This window comes from Hippopotamus amphibius, chromosome 3 (genome assembly GCF_030028045.1).
Source record: "Hippopotamus amphibius kiboko isolate mHipAmp2 chromosome 3, mHipAmp2.hap2, whole genome shotgun sequence".
In the NCBI taxonomy this organism is placed as follows: domain Eukaryota; kingdom Metazoa; phylum Chordata; class Mammalia; order Artiodactyla; family Hippopotamidae; genus Hippopotamus; species Hippopotamus amphibius.
This window is the reverse complement of record NC_080188.1, coordinates 138,867,827-138,885,530: the sequence shown is the minus strand read 5'-3', so window position 1 is coordinate 138,885,530 and position 17,704 is coordinate 138,867,827. Positions and strand designations below refer to the sequence as shown.

The 17,704-nt window shown below is 41.8% G+C and overlaps 1 protein-coding gene across 1 annotated transcript in view; it reads left to right on the top strand.

Moving 5' to 3' along the window:
- ADCY10 (adenylate cyclase 10) overlaps positions 1–17,704 on the top strand; it is a 78,743-nt gene that overhangs the window by 40,101 nt on the left and 20,938 nt on the right. The window contains exons 16-20 of the mRNA XM_057727542.1: positions 364–638; positions 2,226–2,362; positions 8,352–8,480; positions 9,643–9,924; positions 10,047–10,337. Coding sequence (XP_057583525.1) covers positions 364–638; positions 2,226–2,362; positions 8,352–8,480; positions 9,643–9,924; positions 10,047–10,337 — 1,114 coding nt within the window. The remainder of the gene's footprint in view (positions 1–363; positions 639–2,225; positions 2,363–8,351; positions 8,481–9,642; positions 9,925–10,046; positions 10,338–17,704) is intronic.

Here is a 17,704-nt window from a genome sequence, read left to right as displayed (position 1 = left end):
ACAAAGATCTGACCCTGTATGAGTCTACTCCAGCCGGTTCTGTCCCAATTGCCACAAATTCCAAGTTGGCAGAATCTAAATTAACACAATGTTATTGAAAAGAAAAGATTTAACTTAGCTGCACAAAACTCAGTGGATACACATGCATACCCATACATGTGTATAAAAAATGGAAGTCCTGAGAGATCCCTGGTTAGGGGTCTAGTTAGGATTCGGTGCTTTCACTGCCGTGGCTCAGGTTCAGTCTCTGGTCAGGGAACTGAGATCCTGCAAGCTGCCCCCCACCCCCCCCAAAAACAAAACAAAACAAAACAAAGCTGAAGTCTTACAGCACTTTTCTTTCTGTTTCTACACCTTGTCCAGACAGTGAAAGAGGAAAGGATTATTTTCATCATTGATGAGGGCCAGTTTATCGATCCGGCCTCCTGGACCTTTATGGAGAAGCTTATCCGGTCTGTTCCCATCTTCATCATCATGTCCCTGTCTCCCTTTGCTGGCATACCCTGTGCAGCTGCCAGCGCCATGATGAAGAACAGGAACACCACCTACGTCACCCTTGGAGCTGTGCAGCCCGAGGACATCCTCAACAAGGTCTGCCTAGACCTCAACGTCAGGGGCATCCCCAGAGAACTAGCCAGGTGAGTAACCCACCTCTATCCTGAGGCCTTGACACCTGCACACATTCCCCAGGTCCGGACTTCATCGGATTCTTTAAGATGTGTCTGGAAGCGCCCATTTCAGTATTCTTGCTGCTCCTGCCTTTCAAAGGGGCCGCTGAACGTGCTTGGTAGGATTGCTGCTGCTCACCTTTCCCTTGTTATGGTCCCTGTTCCCCGTCTCAGATGTTGCTTAGGAGATCAGTTCTGTTTCCCCTTCATCATGCAGGGTATGGGTACACTCACTGTAACCCCCAGTGACTAAGGGCACCATCATGGGCAAGGGACATGAAAGGCAAACTGGTAAACACTAAAGACCCCAACTCACAACAGAGCAAGGTCTTAGTCGCTGGCAGTAACGTGGTCTGATACTGGTGTTCTTTGTCATGGTGGATGTTGACGTCAGTGCTTTCTGTGCTGCTCGGTGACTCCTCTACTGGGGTCTTGACAGCAGTCCCCTTAACAATACGGACAGTGCCTCTTCCTTAGCGGGCTGTTTCCAGCCCATCTCGGTATCTGTATCTGTTCTTTCTAATGAGGTTGCCTTGCTTCTGGAAGCGCGATGTCATGGACAAAGTCTCATTTTAAACAACTCCAGGCATGAATTTGGTGTGTCTCTCCATTTGTCTCTCTATCTCTCTCTCTCTTTCTCTCTGTATTTATTTATTTAATATGTATATATTTATTATATATGCATAATATACATTTATTATAGATATGCATTTACTTTTTGATCTAGCCTTCCCAATTCTAGGAATCTATCTCAAAGATGTATTGACAGGGAACTATACTCAATACTTTGTAATAATCTATAAGGGAAAAGAATCTGAAAAGGAATACATATATGTATATATAATTGAATCACTTTGCTGTACACCTGAAATTAACATAACATTGTAAATCAACTATACTTCAATAAAAAAATTTTAATTAAAAAAGTATAGTGACAAAAATATGAAGTGACATACGTCCACAGTTTTTATTGAGGCATTATTTGTACTAGTCAAAAGACTGAAAACAACCCAAATGTCCATCTCTAAGGGGATAGTTAGAATAAACTAGCATGTATTCACATGATAGAGCCTACATAGCTATGAATAGAAATAAGAAAGGTCAGCCCTGGTCATCCCTCTAATATTCAGGGATGACCAGGATACATTGCTGAGTGAAAAAACAAGGGGGAGCCTAGTGTTCAGCATGTATAACATGCTGTCTTTTATCTAAGGAAGGGGTTGAAATACGTGTGTGCATTTTCTATAGTTTTTAAAAGAAACATTGAAAAGATAAACCAGCAACTAATTTAAATGGTTACTTATAGGGTGAGGAAGGGAAGCAAAACTGAGGATGTACCTTATTACATAGTTTTGACTTTGGAAAGATTTAAATGGTTTATTATGTAATTTTAAAAATGAAAGAAAAAAGAAAAAGCAATACCTAAAAATGGAAAACAAACCAAAATAAATGGAGAAAGAGAAGCGATTATTTTCAAGTCATTGAGAAGACTCAAATATTTTTCCTTCCTTAAGGATGGTTCTTTGATATAAATAGATTGCCTTGTTTCCACCACAGGTACCTGGTAGAAGGAAGCTGTGGGATTCCATTTTACTGTGAAGAATTGCTTAAAAACCTGGACCATCACAGGGTACTTGTTTTCCAAGCAATAGAGTCTGAGGAAAAGACAAACGTGACCTGGAATAACTTGTTCAGTAAGTCCCAAAATAATGGTTCTTTCTCCCTCTCTCCTTCTTCAGAGAGGGTGGCAAGAGTGGGCTTTTCCATATGCTGCTTCCTATAAGGACAGAGGCTTTGGGGAGGCAAAGAACGTTGAACTTAATATTGAAGATTGTGAGAGAACTTAACATTGCCCAGGACTCACTGAACTGGGAGAAAAAATGTAGACCTGTAACAGAAATGAAAGCACACCTGAGAATCTTAAAGCTCAGAATTGGAACTGTCAAGGGATGTAGATGTTATCTGGGGAAAGGATAACTTGTTTTCCAGAGGTGAAGTTATTAGCACAAAGTGAATTGTCAACAAGGTTCTCATGCTACAGAGACATACAGAAGGATGAACTTCGAGATGATGGCACAAAGAGGCCAGTTGTAATTTTTAAGAAAACAGTTTTAGTGAAGGTAGAAGGGTGGGGGTTGGGGGATGGGGTCAGGATGCAAGCTGGGATGTAGAGGATTAAAGTTAAAGTGAATAATAAGAAAATGAGTGTGGTGGATATACTAGTTGTTTATGGAGATGGCAGTGATGAGAAGAAAAAATCATATGCTAGCAAAAAAAATGAGAGAAAGAAAGAAAGAAAGAAAGAAAGAAAGAAAGAAAGAAAGAAAGAAAGAAAAAGAAAGAAAGAAAGAGAAAGAAACTATGTTTTGATACAAAGGAGACCATGAAGGTTTAAGAGATAGCATCTCTTCCATGAAAAGAGAGTATAAAGATGTAATCAGAGACTTCCCTGGTGGCGCAGTGGTTAAGAATCCGCCTGTCCATTTATTAACTATGCTAGTAAAAGCTGTTTTTAAAAAGGGGTGGGGGTGTGGCAGCACTTGAAAGCAGTTGATGTAAGCCCTATATAGTAAAACTACCACTTAGTGCTAGCTGCCACCTAATGGTTATGTGGGGGTGGGTGGACCTAGGGACTTACGCTGTTACAGTTTTAAATTCCGTTTTGTTTTGCTGCCCAAATCTAAATACTTTTGCTAATAGATAACTTGCTCTTTTACTAAGAGATAATCCTCACCTATAAAAATGTATTTTGAAAACTTATTTTACACAGCAATTTTGTATCCATTGAAACTAACCTTTTACCAATAAAGCACTATTGTTTCGATATTAAAAAAAAAAAAAAGAATCCACCTGCCAATGCAGAGGACACGGGTTCAAGCCCTGGTCCAGGAGGATCCCACATGCCACGGAGCAACTAAGCCCGTGCACCACAACTACTGAGCCTGTGCTCTAGAGCCCATAAGCCACAACTATTGAGCCCACGTGCCACAACTATGAAGCCGACACACCTCAAGCCCAGGCTCCACAGCAAGAGAAGCCACCACAATGAAAAGCCCGTAAACCGCAGTGAAGAGTAGCTGCTGCTCGCTGCAACTAGAGAAAGCCCGCATGCAGCAAGGAAGACCCAATGCAGCCAATAAATAAATAAATTTATTTTTTAAAAAAAGGTGTAATCAAAAGAATATTTTGACCTCGCAGTTAGGAGTCCAGAGTGCCAGTTCCACATATGCCGTTTCATAGCTGGTATTTTGGGATTAGTCGCAACCTTTATTGCCAGGTACCTGCTATAAAATGAGGGGTACAGGAACTCAAATCCTGTCATTTATTCATTCAACAAACATCTACTGAGCACCTTCTCTCTGTCTGACACCACAGTATGCATTCTGCGGACCTCTTGGAGTATAAATGAAGTGACTGAATACAATAATACTTTGCTGTCTCATTGGTTTTTTAAATTGAACTTTTTGAGGTGATTATAAATTTACAGACAATTGTTAAAAAATAACATACTCTTTACCTAGTTTTCCCCAGTAGTAACATCAGCAAAACTACAGCATAATATCACAACCAGGATATTAAGATTGATATAGTCAAGATACACCACATTTGCATCACCATGAGGCTCCCTCGTGCTGCCCTGTGACAGCCACCCCCTACTTCTCTCCCACCCCTACTTCCTTCTTAACCCCTGGTAATTGCTAGTCAGTTCTCCATCTCTATAATTTTGTCATTTTAAGAATTTTTATCAATGGGATAATACAGTATATGTAATCTTTTGAGATTTTTTTTTTTTCGCTCAGCATAACTCTCTGGAGATTAGGTAGGTTGTTGTGTGTATCAATAGTTTGGTCTTATTAGTTGCTGAGCAGTGGTCCAGGGTATGGACATACCTCCATTCATCTGTTGGAGGACACCTGGGCTGTTTACAAAAAAAAAGAGAATGCCAAAGAACATTATTGAGTCAGTCGACAAAACTGGAATATGGACAGTAAATTATTGTATCAATGTTAAATTTTCTGAAGATAAGCATATTCTACTTATGTAAGAGAATGTTTTTATTCTTGGGGAATTCAGAGTAAAGTATTTGGGGGGAAAAGGGCATGAATTATGCAACTTAACACTCAAATGAAATGCTTCAGAAAAAATATGTGCATATAGCGAGAACGAAGGATATAGCAAATGGGGCAAAATGTTAACAGTAGTTGAATTTGAATAAAGACTATGGTGTTATTCTTACAGCTTTTGATGAATTTGAAACTTACCAAATAGAAGAATTTTTTAAAAATCCAAACAACTTTTAGTGGTCTCGCATTGAGTTTACAGTGAGATCCAAACTCCTTACCTTGGACTGGAGACCCCTGCGGGAGCTGCTCTCCACCCCCTCTGTGGCCTCACCCATCCCTGAAACGGGCTCCAGCCGCATTTCTGCTCCTCTAACACCCCGAGCCCCTTTCTGCTCCCTCTCCTTGGGCATTTCACATGCCTGCTCCCGCTCTCCCTTAGCGCAGGTGTCACCTCCTCACAGCCACTTTCTCTGACCATGCCTCCCTCACCCTTCGCTGTCTCATCAGTCTCTATCACCGGGGACGGAGGCACATGATGAGGTTTTCCTATTAATGTATTTATCTATTGGTTATTGTCTGTCTTCCACTGTGAGAATGTCAGCTCTGTGAGGCAGGAAGTCTTATACACTCCTGAATTTCCAATCCAAGAATGAGGTCCCATACCGAGAGGCATTCAGTTAATATTGGTTGAGTGATGAAGAAAGGTGATCACAGTGCCAGGTCCCAAAAAGGGAAATAAGAAAGCATAAAAGAGCATGGGTCATCATATTATATATGTATTATATATGTGTGTGTGTATACACATATGTATGTGTGTATGTGTGTGTGTGTGTGTGTGTGTGTGTGTATTTTTTTAGCCAAGTGGCTTGTGGGATCTCAGTTTCCCGACCAGGGATTGAACCCAGGCCACGGCAGTGAAAACACCTAATCCTAAGCACTATACCACCAGGGTACTTACTCCCTGTCAGGCCATGTTCTTGATCGCCACTCTCCTACCCCCATGACACACGCACTCACACCTGGTCCCCCTTTGGGCATGCTACCCTCCCTTGGCTTCCCTGATCCTGAGTTCTTCCTGTTCCCCCGCTTACCTCGTTGACCAGTCCTCAGCTTGGCCCCTCTCCCTTTGAGGTCTGCTACTCCAGTGAGGGCATTCATCACAGTCTCTTTAGCCCTCCTCTTTGTTAGCTCAGTACTCTCTCCCCACTTGTTTTCAGTTTTTCGTTTATCCTCCAGCCTTCTCTGTGTGAAGGGTGAATGTGAGTGTGTGTGTGTATCTAATCTCCAACCATAACTTCACTCTGAATTCCAGATCCATATTTCCAGTTGCCCGTTGGACTGTCCTCTACATCTCCCCACACCCGACCAATATGAAATGTAATGCATCACCCTCCCTGCCGTACCGTATCTCCTCCTGCATTTCCCAGCTGGACTACTGGCAACACATATGTGTCTCTCACCTCCATCACGACCTTCCCTGGATCCCATTTCCTCAATATCATTAATATTCCTTGCACTATCACTGGCCTAGTCCTCTCCATCATCACTTCTTTTCTTTTTTTAAATATTTATTTATTTGTCTGCATCGGGTCTTAATTGTGGCACGCGGGATCTTTCGTTGCGACGCGCGCAGGCTTCTCTCTAGTTGTGGCACGCCTGGGCTCCAGAGCGTGTGGGCTTAGTTCTCTGATCAGGGGGTCGAATCCACATCCCCTGCATTGGAAGGTGGATTCTTAACCACTGAGCCACCAGGGAAGTCTCTCCATCATCACTTCTTGATAGTCCGTTGTCATAGCTTCTTACAGACTTTCCTATTCTCTTGCCCTGTCCTATATGCTGCCTCCAGTGTTATCTTCCTAAAAATAATTGGTTGGATTACTACTATCCAACCTGGGATATTCCCCATTGTCTATAGAATAAAGTCCAAGCTTCATAGTGTGATGTTGAATGCCCTCCATACTCTGCTATCAAACTTTCTCTCCACGTACATCTTGCACTTCAGCACTCCACACACTGTGGTTTAGCCACACTGCCTCTTTACATTCTCCTAAATTGCAAAGTGCTCCGTGGCTCCTGTGCTTTTGCATTGATCACCGTTCTATTTTCCACTTGAAATACCCCTTCCTTCTTTACGGTTCAATCAAAATACTTCTTTCTCCCTGAAGCCTTCCTGAGTCCACCAAGACTGAATTAATTGTTCTTTCTTCTCTATTCCTCTTTGCTCTTTAGCTTTTAAGTCACTTTTCCTATATTGTGATTAGTTACCTAAATATCTGTCTCCATACATTTTAAGTTCTTTGAGGGCTGGGGGCATGCATTAGCCACATTTATAGCCTCCACACGTATGGTGCATAAAGAGCCTATACTGTGTTGATATGAACTCTCCAACACTCACCGTCTGTGCCTCCTCACGTGGCACTTGTTTACTGCCTGATCATCTGGCTCTTTATGTGTATGTACCTTATCTTTCCAGGAGGTCAGGAACTTAGTTATGTTCACCCTCATATTCGACATCACCTATTTCAGTGTCTTGCAACTCAAGTGTTAACTTGACTGGAGAGACAAATAAGTAATGCATTTTGGAGTACCAGGAGAAGAAATTACTAGGCAAGCTTACTATTCAAACTTCAGCATTTTTAATATCTCTTTCTGACAATAACCACATCTTTTTTTTCCCCTGAATTTTTATTCACCCAGTGATAGGTAGTCATCTGGCTTGATCTTGAATAATGTCTCATTTTTTGATGTATTTTGGTGCATAGCAGATGCCCAGTTGGTATTTGAATTAAATTAATGGATTTAATGGTACTTGAATTAAATTAATGGATAGTTTGGTATCTTAGAAGGCAGTTTTATTTATTAATTTTTTAAAAATTAATTAACATTTATTGGCTGTGTTGGGTCTTTGTTGCTGAGTGCGGGCTTTCTCTAGTTGCAGCGAGCGGGGGCTACTCTTCATTGAGGTGTGCAGGCTTCTCATTGCAGTGGCTTGTTGCAGAGCACAGGCTCTAGGTGCACAGGCTTCAGTAGCTGTGGCACGTGGGCTCAATAGTTGTGGCTTGCGGACCCTAGAGCACAGGCTCAGTAGTTGTGGCACACGGGCTTAGTTGCTCTGCAGCATGTGGGATCTTCCTGGACCAGGGCTCGAACCCGTGTCATCTGCATTGGCAGGTGGATTCTTAACCACTGCACCACTAGGGAAGTCCCAAAAACCACATCTTAAGTAGAGTACAGTCTTCCACAGAATGTGGTTGCCTCTGAGTGTGAGTATTTCAATGTGCATACAAGTATATATGTAAGTATATAGTATAAACTGTAAGATTCATCCTGATAATCTTCAAATCAAAATTTTTGTAAAACTGTATGTATTATGGAAGACATCCAGTAATTATTACCAATTATTTTTTCTTGGGGGGGAGGGGAGGAAAAACATGTTTCGAGTAAATTTCTATTTTCATATATCAGTTTTACTTAAAACACAATATTCAGGATACTTTAGGAGCCAACACACATCTCTGCTGCTCTTTCTCACATGAGACCCATCTCGAAGTTTATTGGAAAATCCAGATAATAATAGGACAATGACTCTCAACTTTTCTTCCCTTTTACTTCTCTATAGAGAATTTTGCTAAGCCAACAGAGGACTTAAAAATATTTGCTTTCGGTCTTGAGGAGGGAAATGAAGACGTCTGCAACCTTGTTAGCGGTGTCAGATTGAAAAACTTGTCACCACCAGCATCATTAAAAGGTAAAGAAAAGTTGACCTGGTGTTCATTTTCCAGGCCCTAGATTTCCCTCTTGCTTTCTCTAGGATGTCTTCAACAAAGGAGAAAGGAAGATAGAAGACTGGCCTTGTTGTCTGTTTTGTGTTGTCCGGGCAACGGGAAGGCTCCATTGTAGGCTTGACTTTTCTGCTTCTAAATAGGAGCCACCTTCCCCCTTGTGCATATTGTGGGGTCTGATTTGAACAAAGTTTTATTCAACTGCATAAAAGAGGTATAGTACATTTTCAATTAAACAGAAATCAAATAATGAGAGAGAAAATCTAACACTGATAACTTTTTCTACTATCTACCTCTATAAGAAATGACAAACAAGGGAATTTATGTCAGGGATGTACTATTATTCATTTCAAGAAAAATGAACTTCAAGCAATGATCTAGTATGCATTCAGCTCCAATCCATGACATCTGTAAAATATTCAACTTCAAACGTTTAGTAGAGGGAGGAGACCTCAAGTTTTCAGTCTCCAAAAGAGCATCATTTGTGTTTCATTCATTATGTCTTACTAAAGTAGCAAGCTGGATTAGCTTAGTTGCTTTTAATCAATATTGTTTTTAATGAAGTATAGTTGATTTACAATGTTGTGTTAATTTCTGCTATACAGCAAAGTGATTCAGGCAATAGGTTGCATATATTTAGAGTGCACAATTTCATATTTTTTTTTCTTATTAGTAATGTATATATGGCAATCCCAGTCTCCCAATTCATTCCCTCCCACCCCCGTTTTCCCCACTTGGTGTCCATATGTTTGTTATCTACATCTGTGTCTCTATTTCTGCCTCGCAAACTGGTTGATTTGTACCATTTTTATATATTCTGCATATATGTGTTAATATACGATATTTGTTTTTCTCTTTCTGACTCATTTCACTCTGGATGACAGTCTCTAGGTCCATCCATGTCTCTACAAAGGGACATGCATATTTTTAGGTCATAGCATCTCCATCTTTTATATTCCCGACACAAGTGCTATCTGTGAAGTAGGTACTAATATACTTGTTTTGGCTTAGCTCCGCTGGGTACGGTTCTGTGAACAAGAACTGTAGAGCAGAGCAGGTGTCCATCTCTAGAATGTATTTGATAAAGACGGATGCCCAGTTCCCGACTGTGTGGCTTTCCACCTGCAGAAATCTCTCTGGTCCAGCTGGATAGCATGAGCCTGTCCCACCAGATGCTGGTGAGATGTGCCGCCATCACTGGCCTGACCTTCACTACGGAGCTGTTGTTTGAGGTTCTCCCTTGCTGGAACATGAAAATGATGATTAATGCCCTGGCAACCCTCGTGGAATCCAACGTCTTTGATTGTTTCCGGAATGGCAAGGAGCTCCGAATGGCCCTGAAACGGAACGTGGGCTCCTTTGAGGTGCATTATCGTTCCCTCTCTCTGAATCTGCCCACCAAAGGAATGGGTAAGTAGAGCCCGGATGTGACCCATATTTCCTTGAGTTTTAGGCGCATCTCGATAAAAGAACTGATCTGTGTTTTGTAGCAGGGGCTGACTTGTTGCTCACAGCCTCTCCGTCCTCTCTAGCCCACGGCGAGGAGGAAGAGCTCCGTGAGCTGGAGAGCGAGGTGATAGAGTGCCACATCATTCGATTCTGCAGCCCGATGATGCAGAAAACAGCCTATGAGCTGTGGCTGAAGGACCAGAAGAAAGCCATGCACTTGAAATGTGCCCGCTTTCTGGAAGAAAACGCCCACAGGTGTGACCACTGCCGAAGTGGAGACTTTGTCCCCTTTCACCACTTCACAGTGGACATCCGGCTCAACACCTTGGACTTGGATACCATTAAGAAGATGGCTAAGTCCCATGGATTTCAAAGTAAACTTTCTTTGTTCCTAGTTAGTCCTAACTGTTCCTGGGGAATGTGGAGACAAGACCTAGAAGGAGTGGGTCTGGACCGCGAGGGTTTCAAGTCCTCTGCGGGCTCGGGCACCACAAATGATGAGACTTGAGCGGCGTAGGTCAGCGGGGCAGAGAGTTGGGGAGTATATGTGTAGCTGAGTCATCAGAACCCATCTCACTGTGAGACTGTTAGGGAGGATTTGGGGATATGGACTCAGGCAAAATGGGGTGTAACCAGAGCTCAAATTAAAATGTCCAAAGGAATAAAACAGACACAGCTTCATTCAAACCAAGGGATGGAATCCAAGGAGGATAGGGTGTGGGGAGCAGGGTCTGACATGATGAAGTGGGGGAAGAGTAAGATGCGAAAGGGAGTGGTGTTTCTTGGCAGATAAGAATGTTGTCGCTCTGTCTAGCTTGAAACAAGTTTCCAGCGGAAAAAATGTGCGAGTGGGAGAGAATTGGCCAGGACTAAGCAGGTCAGGGCCCCAGAAAAGAGGGCTTGGCTTCAGGACAGAGATTCAAGACCATCTGAGATGCAAGTAAAAAAGTTACAAACTGATAGCACAAACTGGCCACATGATCTGGGAAAATGTAAGGATTCAAAGGACCCAGGGACTCAGTTACCGCAGGAATGATGGATGTCAGACTCAGGGCAGCAACGCCAACTCCAGCCCTCATTCGGGGGTGGCCAGGGAACACCCAAAGGGCTTCCTGCCCTAGTCACAGGGCCTCGGTGATTATGACTAAATCTGGTCAGGAAAACAGACAACGCATAGAGGACTCCTATATTATAAGGATTTGAAAAATTGGGAAGGAATGTATGCAAAGTGCCTAGCACATAGTAGGTACAAAATAAATACTTATTCTCATTCATTCTCTATTTTACCTGCTTTCCTTTTTAAAATTAAAAAAATCTTTTTTTAAATTAATTTATTTATTGGCTGCGTTGGATCTTCATTGCTGTGCTTGGGCTTTCTCTAGTTGCAGAGAGTGGGGGCTACTCTTCATTAAAGTGTGCAGGCTTCTCATTGCAGTGGCTTCTCATTGCAGAGCACGGGCTCTAGGCACGTGGGCTTCAGTAGTTGCAGTGTGTGGGCTCAGTAGTTGTGGCTTGCAGGCTCTAGAACACAGGCTCAGTAGTTGTGGTGCTCGGGCTAAGTTGCTCCATGGCACATGGGATCTTCCCCGACCAGGGCTCGAACCCATGTCCCCTGCATTGGCAGGCAGATTCTTAACTACTATGCCACCAGGGAAGCCCCTTTATCTGCACTCTTATTTCATCCTCTTATCAATGCTGCAAGGAGGGTTATTTTCATTTTATAGATAAGAAAATTGAGGTTCTGGAAGATTAAATAACTTGCCTAATGCCACAGAACAAGCAGTAGCCTGTTCAAGCTCAGGTCCATCTAGTTCCTGAGCTCATGCCCTGCCCATTACACTTGAGCAGGACTGGGCTTTTGGGTAATACTGGCCAAGAAGATTGGAAGAGGTTCATAGATATAGCATTAGGTATGAATCAGAGAGTGAGGAAGGTGATTCCCTTGCAAGACTTGATCAGGGAGAAAGCAGCTTCATACTGCGATTTAAGCCTATCATTGACACTGCAGGAACCCTTGCCAATCTCCCTTTTTGAAAAAAAGAGGGATCAGGCTTTAAGTTCAGAACCTTAGAGTCTATGTATAGAGAGACAGTATACATAGAGACACAGCCTATACATAGAGAGAGAGTCTATACATGAAGATTTCAAGTCCCTGAGGTCGTGGGCACAAAGATAATGAGATTCAGCAGTAGTCTCATCCCACTGGGGCAGGGAAGATGTCAGAGAAATGCACATGTAGCTGAGCCTAGTGTATATTACTAGTATTTACTACATTTCCGCTCATGCAGTATATTTTTTCCAAAATTGGAAATGTGTTATTATTATACTATTGGTGGTACATGCGTAATGTGATGTTGAAATTGAAATTTGTTCCAAGCACCAAGATACAATGGATGTTGCAATCCAAAGTGAGGTAAATAGATGGATGTACAGACTCTATGAAGGAAAGAGCTGAGAATCAGTTATAACATTGGATCCTTCATCCACATTCAAGACATAAAAATAAGGAAGAGTGTGGAGAGGGCCAGGATTTTGAGGGAGATTTGGCAAGAACTGAGGAGGTACTGTGTATCCTCTTCAGGATGCTTGACTGCGTCAAGGGAGCATCAGTGAAGGATCCCAACACAGGGCTACAGTCAAAGAACCAATAAAAGCGTTAATAGGAGAGAGTCAACTGACAGAGATAAGAGAAAAGGAAGAGCTTCCCTGGTGGCACAGTGGTTAAGAATCCACCTGCCAATGCAGGGGACACAGGTTCCATCCCTGGTCCTGGAAGATCCCACATGCCATGGAGCAACTAAGTGCGTGTGCCGTAACTACTGAGCCTGCTCTCTAGAGCCCGAGAGCCACAACTACTGAGGTCATGTCTCACCACTATTGAAGCTACGCACCTAGAGCCCATGCTCTGCAACAAGAGAAGCCACAGCAATGAGAAGCCCATGCATCACAATGAAGAGTAGCCCCCCCTCACCGCAACTAGAGAAAGCCTGTGCACAGCAATGAAGACCCAACGCAGCCAATAAATAAATAAATAAATAAAATTTAAGAAAAAAAAAACGAGAAAAGGGAAAGAATACAGTAAGTCTCCTACATATGAACCTTCAAGTTGTGAACTTTCAAGTTGTGAACTTTCACGTAAGTTAGTTCACCTGTCTGGCGTACATTGTTATGTGCCCGCATCCTCTACAAGTGGTTGTGCTTTTGTGTACTTTACAGTACAGTACTGTATAGAGTACAGTAGTACAGGATCTTTATTTCAAGCCCAGAATGTCCAGAAACAAGCGTAAAAGCAGCAGTGATGTAGCTGATACTACTGTACTTTTCAAGGTACTGTACTGTGAGATTTAAAATGTTTTATTTTGTGTATTTGTTTTTTATGTATTATTTGTGTGAAAAGTGTTAAAACCTATTACAGTACAGTACTATATAGCGAAATTGTTTTAGCTGGGTACCTAGGCTAACTTTGTTGGACTTACGAATACATTGGACTTACAAACACACTCTCAGAACAGAACTTGTTCATATGTAAGGGACTTACTATATTCCCAACTCTGTGGGATCAGTGAGTCTTATTTCATATACTCATTTGTTTATATATATATATAAACAAATTATATGTAAAATACATATATAATATTATATATGTATATTTTAATTATTTGTTTGATGAGGGGTAAAATCAGGTGGCAGCTAGCAGACAGGTCAGTCTCAGCAGTTGGTTGGTCTTAAGCAGTCTGGCTAGGGCCACCAAAGGAAACAACTCCAGTTATTTCAGGTTCTCTGACGTTCCTTAACCGTTTCACTCTGGAGCATATGTGACCAGATAGCTCTGAGTAATCCTGATGTCCTTTCATCAGCACCTCCACTTGAGTGAGGCCAGGGCTCAACTATTGCCCTCATCAGAATTTTTCACCTATTGGGCTTCCCTGGTGGCGCAGTGGTTAAGAATCTGCCTGCCAGTGCAGGGGACACGGGTTCAATCCCTGGGCCTGGAAGGTCCCACATGCCTCAGAGCAACTAAGCCCATGTACCACAACTACTGAGCCTGTGCTCTAGAGCCTGCAAACAACAACTACTGAGCCCACGCATCACAACTACTGAAGGCCACACACCTAGAGCCTGTGCTCCCCAACAAGAGAAGCCACCGTGATGAGAAGCTCTCGCACTGCAATGCAAGTAGCCCCCATTCTCCTCAACTAGAGAAAGCCCATGCGCAGCAACAAAGATCCAATGCAGACAAATAAATAAATAATAAAATAAATCTTTTTTAAAAAAAAGAATTTTTCACCTATTTAAAAGGGTATCGGGCTTCCTAGGTGGCGCAGTGGTTAAGAATCTGCCTGCCAATGCAGGGGACACGGGTTCGAGCCCTGCTCCAGGAAGATCCCACATGCCGCGGAACAACTAAGCGCATGTGCCACAACTATTGAGCTTGCGCTTTAGAGCCCATGAGCCACAACCATTGAGCCCATGTGCTGCAACTACTGAAGACCACGCACCTAGAGCTGGTGCTCCGCAACAAGAGAAGCCATGGCAACGAGGAGCCCGCACACCACAATGAAGAGTAGCCCCCACTCACCGCAACTAAAAGAAAGCCCATGCACAGCAAAAAAAATAAATAAATAAAAAAAATAAAATAAAAGGGTATCAACTAGACATCTTTAAATAAGGACATTTTTTAAGTTTCCTGAAAGTTTTGCCATACAAGCAATAGTCCCATGACCTACTGCCCTGCATATGTATCTTCAGTAGTTCTTCTCAGAGGCAAACAGTTTTAACTTAGCTGTTCTTTCTAGTCATTACCTCCATATACTAAGTGGTTTGTTAATGCTACTTTTTAAAAAATTGAATTCTGACATCATCTGTTTTAGTCTTGCTATGGTAGGTGAGGATTTAACTCTATTACACCACTCTTGGGCACCTCTCCTCCAAAATCATTATAGTACTATCATTAGATAAATCAATCAAGTATTTACATTATTAAGACTATGTAAATGCTTTCCATTACAGAACTAAGTAATATACTGTGAATTGATTTTCTTAACAAAAAATTATTTTTCCTAGAGTTTCTAGGAAACTTTTCTTCCTGCAATGTCTTCTTTATAATATCCTGCTTCAACCTTGGTTGGACACTCTGTCCATTACGCCTGAATCTCCCAAAGCGTGAGGTATGCTTTCAAGTAATGCTGGAGAAAGACATATCATACGATGCTTGAGGACACAGCATTAGGTATGAATCAGATAGTGAGGAGTTGATTCCCTTTTCAATTCTCATCAACCCTCCTGTCTTTCCTAAAAACTTATTTTCTGAGTCTTGATCCATTCCAGGGATCGACAGCCTATGGGCTTCCTCCTGGGCTCTTTCCTTCCACTTGTTCCAACTATTTCTTCAGGGACCACTCCTCTCATTTCTTGATCTTCTCGACATGCATTGAAATCTCATTCAGTGTTTCATTTACTCACTCAGCAAATATTTATTGGGTTTCTGATATGTGCCAGAAGTTGCTCTAGGCACCTGAGATGCATCAGGGAACAAAACAGTGTTCTATTGAGGAGAAGCAGACAATGGAGAAAAAACATTAACAAAGAAGTAAATTCTGTAGTGTGCATAAGTGATCCCAAGGAGAAAACCAGAAAAGAATGTTGGGTAGGGCAAGAGAGATTAGGAGTGCAGATTCATTAGGGTAGCCCTCAGTGGGAGGTGAGATTCATGGAAAAGCAAAGGAAGGGAGGGATTTTGTTGTATGGCTGCCTGGGGAAGAGTACTCTAGGCAGAGGGGAGGGCCAGGGTAGGCCCTAAGATAGGAATTGATGCCTTCCATTCTGTACATTGTGAGTTTATGCTTTTAAAAATTATTTTATTCGCATTTTAATGGGGTAAAATTTCCTGGACTTGGAGGTCAGGAGACAAATAAAAGAGGTCAGTTTTTTCACCTTGAGCTTGAAGTCTTATTTCTGAGTCTTTGAAACCACAGGTAAGCAAGTACTATCTTTGCTTTTCTCCTTTCTTCTGAGAACCTACAAGCCTTCTGTATATTTTTTCTTTTGATTCTTACAGATCCTCTTTGAAGTAGGGAGCTTTTAATATATTTCCTTCATAAATGAAGAAAATTGAGACCTAAAAATAATATGATTCACCCAAGGGGTAAATGATATGACAAAAATCGTATCTTATATATCCTGAATTTATTTGCTTTATTTAGCCAATATTGCTTTTCACTGCATCTCATTCTATCACTATTACAATTTGAAGTATAAAACAAAATATATAGGATGTTGAAGAAGGAATAGCATTTTATTTTTACTCATTGATTTTTTTTCCCAACAAACATGCATTTATTGAGTATCTACTATGTGTAAGGCAGGGATCTAGGCACTGGGGATATAGTGGTAAAAATGGTAGACATGTGTCTATTCTCATATATTTGAATTTTAATGGAGGCTGATAGACAATAAACAAATTAATTAATAGATGCATCAGGGGAACTTGTAGGCCTCGAGAAATAGTCTGAATTTTATTCCAACTGGATTAGAATACACTGGAGAAGTTTTGATTAGAATTAGTATTGGCTGCATATAACAAGGACCCAGCTAGAGTGGCTTAAATTTATTATTAAATTTCTTAAATGCATTTCTCTCTGTGTAAAATGCTGGTCTCATCACTGGAACTGGTATGGGGGCTTCCTGATCATCGGAGACCCTTGGTTCAAAATGGTGGCTGGAGTTCCAGCCATCGTGTTCACATTTAACACTAGAAGGAGAAGAAAAGAAACCAAAAAATGAAAGGGGTGCCTATTCCCTTTTCAGGAGTTTTCTAGAATTCTTCCTACCCAATACTCCTTCTTATATCTCAATGACCAATACTTAGTCACATGGCTATATCCAGTTGCAAGGGAGGTTGGGAAGTGTAGCTTCCCCAAGTAAAATTGAGTTCTATTCCTAAGGAGAAAAGGGACAGTGGAAGTTGAGATAGGAAACCAGCAGTTTCTGCCACAGAGATCTGAATCATGTTTTTAAAAATTTACTCCCTATAGAAAACAGATTGAAGAGGATAGGAATAAAAGGGAGATCAGTTTTTCACGCTTGTCTAGATGAAATTTGGTGATGGACTAGGGTAGTGTTATAGTAAAGATTGACAGAAGAAGGTAGATTCAGGTATGTTTTGGGGTAGAGTCAACGGGACTTTCTAATGGACTGAATGGGGATGGGGTGAGGGAAAGAAAAGAATCAAGGCCGTTGCCTAGGTTTTTGCCTTGAGAAAATGAATGTGGTAGTAATGCTTTCTAAGAGAGGCAGAACGTTGGTGGTTACCGGTTTATGAAAAAGAGATTCAAGAGTTCTGTCTGGATCATTTTATTTTGCAATTAGGCATCCAAGTGGTAGTTGCCAAGGAGACGCTTGGATGTATGAGTTGGTAGGTAAGAGCTGATGTCAGGCCTTAGAGATGTAAAGCCAAACATCGTTGTCATATAAACAGAATTTAAAGTCATGGGCAGATGAAGTTATCTAGTGAGAAATTTGGACGGAGATAGGAGCCCACAAGCAAACCGAGGCTTACCAACATTTGGGATATCGATAGAGGAGTAGGAGCCAGCAAAGTGGGCAGCCAGTGAGGGAGGGAAACGGGCGAATGGGTGTTATGAAGGCCAGTGAAAAGAACGAGTGGTCAGTTGTCGTAAATGCTGCCAAGAGGCGTAATAAGACATGGACAAAGATGTAACCTTTGGATTTGCCAACTTGA